Consider the following 7,390-nt stretch of genomic DNA (forward strand, 5'->3'; position numbering starts at 1 on the left):
CAGAATTCTTTCTTCCGCAGTCTATGCGTAGGGCATGTCGACTAGCAAAGAAAAACTAGTTTTGCACTGTCTTGTCCTTGCCTGTTAGCTAGTTTCACTAAATGTGTAAGGCGAGTTGTGGAGCGCCACGAACACATGTAGACGGCCCCGGAAATGAAAGGTAATGTTTCTGAGGTGTTTATAGAGTCAGGAGAGATCTTTATAAGAGTTAAGCGATGGAGAATACTCAGCTAACTGTTAGCTTTAGATGCTGTTGAGTATCTGCTAAAGTTAGCGATCAATGTTGAAGTTCTTCATCAGCATATCTAAGACGGAAGTCTGCTCTTATCCAAAGAATATATATTAAAGAAGCTTGGTGTGAACACGAAGTTAGTGTTATACATTAACAAGAGTTCCCAATGTGTTCATCCAATTGTATAGCACACTTTGTAGCACTGAGGTCGATTAAAGTTAGAGCACTGACAGGGTTAAAGCCAGGCAGTAAAATGTAATAACTCGAACACTGGGAGTCATCATAACAGTAAAGTTTAAGCATCGCCTGATCTTTGATCTGTCTCAATCTCGTCGAGAGGTAGAGACCTATGACCTCTTAACCCTCCTGTTATGATCGTTTCTCTGGAACAGCAATAATGGTCCTGGGTCATATTCATTTATCCAAGTGCCAGAACCCATAAAAAATCCCAATAGCCTATACCTTTTTAAATCTAATTTTTTCTCCATTATCAACCATTTAAATCAATATTTAGTCCATTGGTGTTCTTTAATTCTCACAGATCATGGTTCAATGAGGCACTTAACCTGACCCTTCTCCTCTTTGTCCTCTGGGGTAGAATGAATCAGAAGGTCTAAAACACAGCTCTTATTGAATATTTAGCACTGAATATTGAATGCTGTTGAATGTTGAATGATATTGTTGACTTGAATTATTTGTTGTGATTAGCTGTGGCTACATTATCTTTAAAAACAAAAAAAAAAAAAAAAAAAAAAAACCTGGCGCTTCTTCTGGCACTAGATGGCAGAACCTGTGGCCCATCAACTTGAAGCACTTTGTCGCACTTACTAAGGTTTAACCCTCCAGTCTAAATTCTTGCTTGGGTTGTTCATGAAATTGTAGAATTGTAGGATAACTCACTTGTTTTTCATTGAAATGAATGTTACAACTTTTTTTAATGTACATTGGAAAGACCTAGATATAAATATGATAGTTTTACATGACATAGATTTTTGTTTATTTTTTATTTTACATTTAGAATTGTATATGAAGTGATGTTGATAAATTAACACAACACCTCTTCTGTCAAATGCTGCCCAGATTTTTATGCTCTATTTAGCTGGTTTGGAAGGCATATATTGCCTAAAATAGACTTTGAAAAGGGTCTATTTGACCCGCAACATAACAGGAGGCTTAAGGTTTCTCTCCGTCTCTCCTGCTAGGTGTGTGTCCCTGTCATAAGTAGCTGTGATGGATGGAGAAGCCCCAAGGGCGGCTGTGTCCTGGGAGAATGGTTTACTGGTTCCTGTGGACCACCTCCGCTGCGAGAGGGCGGACAGCCCCACACCAGGTCTGGTTGAGGGAACTGAACCAGGTAAGGCTGATCCATTCAGGACTTCTTTCGGGTTGTAAGCTGGCTGATCTGCAGTGTAACTTTGATGTCAATGATATTTTCTCATATCACCTATTGTTTTAAAACTTGGTCACACACAACAGCCAGCACTTTACAACCCATCAAGTATCTCTTTAAGAAGACCATCAACATTTTAGACAGGAAACCTCTCAACTTCCATTATTGCAATATAGTCAGGAAGTATAATGTTTTAAACATTGAAAATGTTCAAACCTTCACTGACATCTGTCTGTGAACTGTTGAAATGTTGATTAATGTGCATTGTCCGAATCAAATAAACTCAAATTCAATTAAAAGTCTTGATCATCTAGGATTGAAAAGCTTTAATAAACTGAGATTCAGTCTGGCTCAGACGTGTTTTCTTTGCAGCAATAAGTTAATGACAACAGTGACAGCCACGCTCTTCCCACAGTCTTTCCCTTCAATGCTACCTCATTTCCTGTTCTCCATGTGACATTTACTAAATACCCAAAATGTTTACAGTACACGAGTACAGGAGTGACTTTACACCTGTGTCCTCAATACAGAGAAACAGCTTCCAGTTGGACTGGTCATTCTACTGTCAAGCATCCAAAGTAATATCTCTTGCAACTGGCATGGTTTAACTCTTTGTTGTTGTATAATTATTTACCATCTGGTCGGATTCTAAGTTTTACGAATATTGCTCAATTTAACCAAATGGTTTTCATTTGGAGACAGGAGATGTTTTGCTATGAGAAAAATGGGCAAAAACTTTATTGTAGTACTAATCTGTAACTACTAAATGGGTAAAAAGCATAGGTAAAAAGTAACAACACGCTTGGTAACACTTTGCAGTGTCTATCTCTTCAGTGAAATAATTTGGATCAAAAAGTTCTTCATTGATATCTTTATAGCCATACCACACAGGTAGAGTTTGTGTGTGTGTGTGTGTGTGTGTGTGTGTGTGTGTGTGTGTGTGTGTGTGTGTGTGTGTGTGTGTGTGTGTGTGTGTGTGTGTGTGTGTGCGCGCGCGCGTGTGTTCGCGAGCATGTAAGTGTATGACCGAGACAAAGACACACGCAGAGAGAGAGACAGTAATAACGTATCTTTGTTCATGCCAATAAAGCAAAATTTAAATGAATTGAATTGAGAGGGATAAGACAAGAGCTTGAATTTATCTTACTGTTGCTGCTCTAAAAACATATTGCCTTCAGTATTATTTGGTTGTTTTATTTTGTCACTAGTAACATATGAAAATAGTCAAATAAGCAGTATTGAGGCAGTTTCTTGACTGATAAACCAGCGTACAAAATCAGATTTTTTTAAGCTATATTTTTGGGCTTTTTACACCTTTTATTATATAGAGGAGAAGACAGTGGATAGTGTAGGATACTGGGAGACAGTGTGGGGGGAATGACATGCGGGAAAGAGGCCTCAGGCTGGATTCGAAACTGGGCCGCCTCCAACAAATCAGATATTTTTTTGACTGTATTTTTTTACAGGACAAAACTCTGTCTGATAAATTGAAACTGTATGAATTATGAGACTCAAAGGAATCATTTGCTAAAGCCACCTTGATTAGCTTAGTTGTCCCAATATGAGGCTGTCTCACGGTCTCACACAATGCATGGAACAACATCATGCATGGTTAAAGCCCCATAATGCACTTCTTTACAAGCACTGTAAATGTTTCCATATATCTATGGAACCGACCAGTTTGTCTTTGAAGTGGCACTTTCAAGTTTTTTCTCCTCTCCTGATCATTCTCACCTTTGTGTGGACATTTGGTTTTGAATGATGCAAAAAAGAGAAGAAGCAGATTTGGACAAGCCACACAAAAGGGGAAATAAATCAGAATCAAAATCACAATCAGAAATACTTTATGTATCCCGGGGGGGAGGGGAATTCAGTTGTTACAGAATGCTCTTATACACAGTATGAAAAAAGTCAAAATATTAATAGAAAGAAGAAAGGGTTCCCTGAGTCTAAGTTTTTTCAACTAGAACAAAAAAACTTAAACTTTGACAACAAAATGGATCAATGGCTCCTTCATGGCGTCATGGGAGAAAAGCACACAAACTTTAACCTGGTCTTTTAAGCCAGGCCTATAGATAGATATTGCTCTGTGGTTTTATTAAGAGTTACTGTACTTATGTATCACTTTCACTTCCATGCTGTATTATTATCCCTACATCAATGCAGGTGCTGGTCAGAAGAGTGCCATGTTTGTCCGTGCACAGTCTTTTGAAGATCTGACCGCGGAGACTGAGGAATTAATTCAGAGGGAGGCTCAACTGGAGAAACCCATCGAGTCTGCAGAGGAGCTTGAAGGGCTGGTGGGAGAGAAAGGCATAGAGGAGCAGCACAACAACGAAGGTCCATCTGAAAGCAGGACTAAGGAGGAAGATGTTTCAAGTGAGGCATGGAGAAGCCACAGAAAACATGTGTTTGTGCTGAGCGAGGCAGGAAAGCCAATCTACTCCCGCTACGGCACAGAGGAGGCTCTGTCCAGCACCATGGGAGTGATGATGGCCCTCGTGTCGTTCGTTGAAGCAGAGAAGAACATCATTCGCTCCATCCATGCAGGTCAGAATACACTTGATAAATTAAAAATGCATTTCATGAACATGTTCTGAATCCATGTCAACTCTGTAAACATTGTATGTGTCAGATGGCTGCAAAGTGGTTTTCCTCGCCAGGAGTCCTCTGGTCCTGGTGGGCGTGTCCCGAACCTGTCAGTCGGACAAGGAGTTGCTGCGGGAGTTACAGTACATCTACTACCAGATCGTCAGCCTGCTCACCCTCACCCAGCTCAACCACATCTTCCAGCACAAGCAGAACTACGACCTGCGCCGCCTGCTGGCTGGCTCAGAGTATCTCACTGACAACCTACTGCAACGGCTAGACCGAGACCCTGGTCTGCTGCTTAGCGCTGTCACCTGCCTGCCTCTGCCCAGCTCCACCAGGGACGTGGTGTCATCGAGCCTACAGGCTGCTAAAGCCAAAAACCTGGTGTTCTCCATCCTGCTGGCAGGGGATCGCTTGGTCACTCTGGTGAGGAAGAAGGATCAATTCCTGCATCACATAGACTTGAACCTGGTCTTCAACCTCGTAGGCTCCTCATCATCTTTCCGGGAGGGTGAAGGCTGGACACCCATCTGTCTGCCAAAGTTCAACACTGCAGGATTTTTCCATGCTCACATTTCATATCTGGAGCCAGCTTCTGATCTCTGCCTCATACTGGTATCAACTGATCGTGAGGACTTTTTTAACATGTCCGACTGCAAGCAGCGATTTCTGGAGAGGTTAAACAAGCGCAGTGCCTACCAGTCCCTGAAGGAGGCGCTCAAATGTCCCAGCTACTGTGTGGAGCAGGTCGGCATCCCAGAGCTGAGGCACTTTCTGTACAAATCAAAGAGCTCAGGGCTGTACACCAGGTGAGTAGTATATCCACTGGAACCTTCTATTACATTGAATCTAGTGTTGTTTTTCTTTATTTGAAACCTGCTGTAAGTTTATAATGTCATTCTCTATGTCTTTGTTTGATTCCTGGAGTCCCCCTTTGATGTAAGTATTTTTCTCCTGCCTTTTATAAAGAACTCATTTTTTCAACAGCCCAGCGTATCCTGCAGTTTACCAGACTGATGAGGAGCAGGAAAGGCTGATGGGATTGTACCAGGACCTTCACAGCCGCTTGCATCATCCAACCAGACCTCTCCGCTCCTTATATCGCTGTACTGAAAGTGAAAACCTGATGGCATGGGTAAGTCTGGCATTGCATGGTGAAATTAATTAGAATTTTCTTTGTGTATTTCACTTGATCAGTTGAATGAATGGATGAAAAGGTTTTTTTTTAGACTAATATCATTATATAATATACTTGACGTGTGATGATAAACTTAAACAGAGTAAGCAACAGTAATGATGGAGGAAATATATTAAATCACAGTCATCTCAAGTGTAAAAGAATTCGCTACATGCACTCTCCCTTCTTTTTCACCACGTCATCATCCTTCTGAAAAGGAGGAACAGCTGTCCTGAATATGTTCCCATTTATATTACAATGATATTCATTTTGTAGTTACATAGAGGAGAAGTATTTGATAATACAAGTTGCATAGAGTCAGTGCACGCTTGTTCATAAAAAGCTGAACTTGTTGTAACATGAGGAGAAAACTTAGTACAGGACTCAGAGATTTCCACTTTTTTTCTTGACTCTTAACTTGAATGAATTTATGTTTTATATTTTGTGTATTTAAACCGGCATGTGAAATCTGAGAAATGTAATTTTAATAATGAGATAACACATCACCCTTTAACAACTACCATCTTATCCCACCTTGTCTTTGCAGGTGACAAGTGGCTTCGAGCTCTACCTCTGCTTTAGTCCTCTCGGGACCAAGGCCTTAGCCGTCTCTGCGGTCACTAAGTTGCTAAAGTGGATCAGGAAGGAGGAGGATCGCCTCTTCATCCTAAGTCCTCTCACATACTGAGTCTTGGCTCATGAAGCTTGTGTTAACAACATCACTAAATAATGCACTAGTCAGTTCAGTGTTGAGAAAGGTTGGTAAAGCTAAGCTTTATTGTTGCCTGTAGGTTCATATAATCTGACTTACAGGTCTATGATGAGATGGGTCGTGCAGTCTGAGTGCGTTAAAGCTGTATTTTAGCTGGCTAGCTTTTATAACTTCAAATGTATGAGAACAACAGATGGGAGTTGCGTCATCATTATGGATGACAGAACAACATACTGTGATGTTGGTATGCTTTTAGAGTTGTTATAGATACATAATTATTTTACTGTAACAGACCTGTTATGCCTCTCAGAATAAGATAAATGCTGCCTATGTTTTTTAAATGCTATGCTTGGTTCTTAAAAAAATAAATTGAAGAACTGGAACCTATTGAGGACCTGCAGAAGAATGGTACCTTGTCATAAGACATACCGTCAAAAAAATGGATGCAGCACATTCCTGCGTTCTCTTGACAGAATGACCAATTACTGTATGAACCATGATCATTTTACCTTCATGCACTTTTTTTTAAGCAAAAAGCACTCCAAGAGAAATTGTGTTTATAAATCTGTAACCTGTTTACTGCTGTCATTTTATTGTGTAAGATGTTATATTAATATAACTAAATTTATGTCCAATAGTCATTTTTCTGTTCATTAGAAGTTTTTTATATTAACACCTAACAGTAAGTATAATAAGCACCACAATTAAGAAAAGTATTGTGTGATATTTTATCTACTTTTGTCTAATCAAGGTTTGCTGCATTTCATTGGATCCTGCTTTGCTGAGGGAGCCCAATGTTGCCACATCTGCCTCTGCTAATCATGCCTTAAAATCATGCCTTAAATCTTGTCTTTTTTTCCAAAGCCAATAAAAATTGTAAAATTGTAAAAATGTAGATGCAGGTTTAGGGCTGCTTTGCAATTGAACAACTATTATATATGAATAAATAAATAAACAGTGAGTAATAAAAAAGGCTGCTTAACAAGTTCTGTGTCTGTATTTACTCTTACATATGTTAGCTTTGTAGCAACATTACAATTTGATAACTTTACTGTAGTATCACTGTAATAATACATTTGCCAGTTTTATTAAAGGGTGTGTGTTTGTAGTGAACTGTCATTCATGCCATAAATGTTCAGTAAACCATCGTAGGACAAAGCAGTAGACATGCTGGTCTGTTGCCAAAACAATAAGGAAACACTTGATAGCGTGATACAAGCTGTCAAGTGGAAAAAGAGGAAATGCACTGCAGATACTCTTAAATTGGTTGCCAGAAATGAACACACC

At 39.8% G+C, this 7,390-nt stretch overlaps 1 protein-coding gene across 1 annotated transcript; it reads left to right on the forward strand.

Annotated features, from left to right (window-relative positions):
* On the forward strand, positions 1 to 7,088 carry mon1a (MON1 secretory trafficking family member A). The gene is made up of 6 exons (XM_034691058.1): positions 1 to 160; positions 1,435 to 1,586; positions 3,789 to 4,172; positions 4,258 to 5,023; positions 5,202 to 5,349; positions 5,939 to 7,088. Exons 2-6 carry the CDS (start codon positions 1,463 to 1,465, stop codon positions 6,077 to 6,079), a joined length of 1,563 nt encoding a protein of 520 aa, XP_034546949.1. The 5' UTR covers positions 1 to 160; positions 1,435 to 1,462; the 3' UTR covers positions 6,080 to 7,088.
* Positions 7,089 to 7,390: the final 302 nt, after the last annotated feature.

Source organism: Notolabrus celidotus, chromosome 1, assembly GCF_009762535.1.
Source record: "Notolabrus celidotus isolate fNotCel1 chromosome 1, fNotCel1.pri, whole genome shotgun sequence".
Lineage (NCBI taxonomy): Eukaryota > Metazoa > Chordata > Actinopteri > Labriformes > Labridae > Notolabrus > Notolabrus celidotus.

Coding starts and splice junctions, on each gene's coding strand:
- mon1a (XM_034691058.1), top strand. CDS start 1,463: ATGGATGGAGAAGCCCCAAGGGCGGCTGTGTCCTGGGAGAATGGTTTA. Junction 1,587..3,788: donor GGTTGAGGGAACTGAACCAG/GTAAGGCTGATC, acceptor ACATCAATGCAG/GTGCTGGTCAGAAGAGTGCC. Junction 5,024..5,201: donor AGCTCAGGGCTGTACACCAG/GTGAGTAGTATA, acceptor TTTTTTCAACAG/CCCAGCGTATCCTGCAGTTT.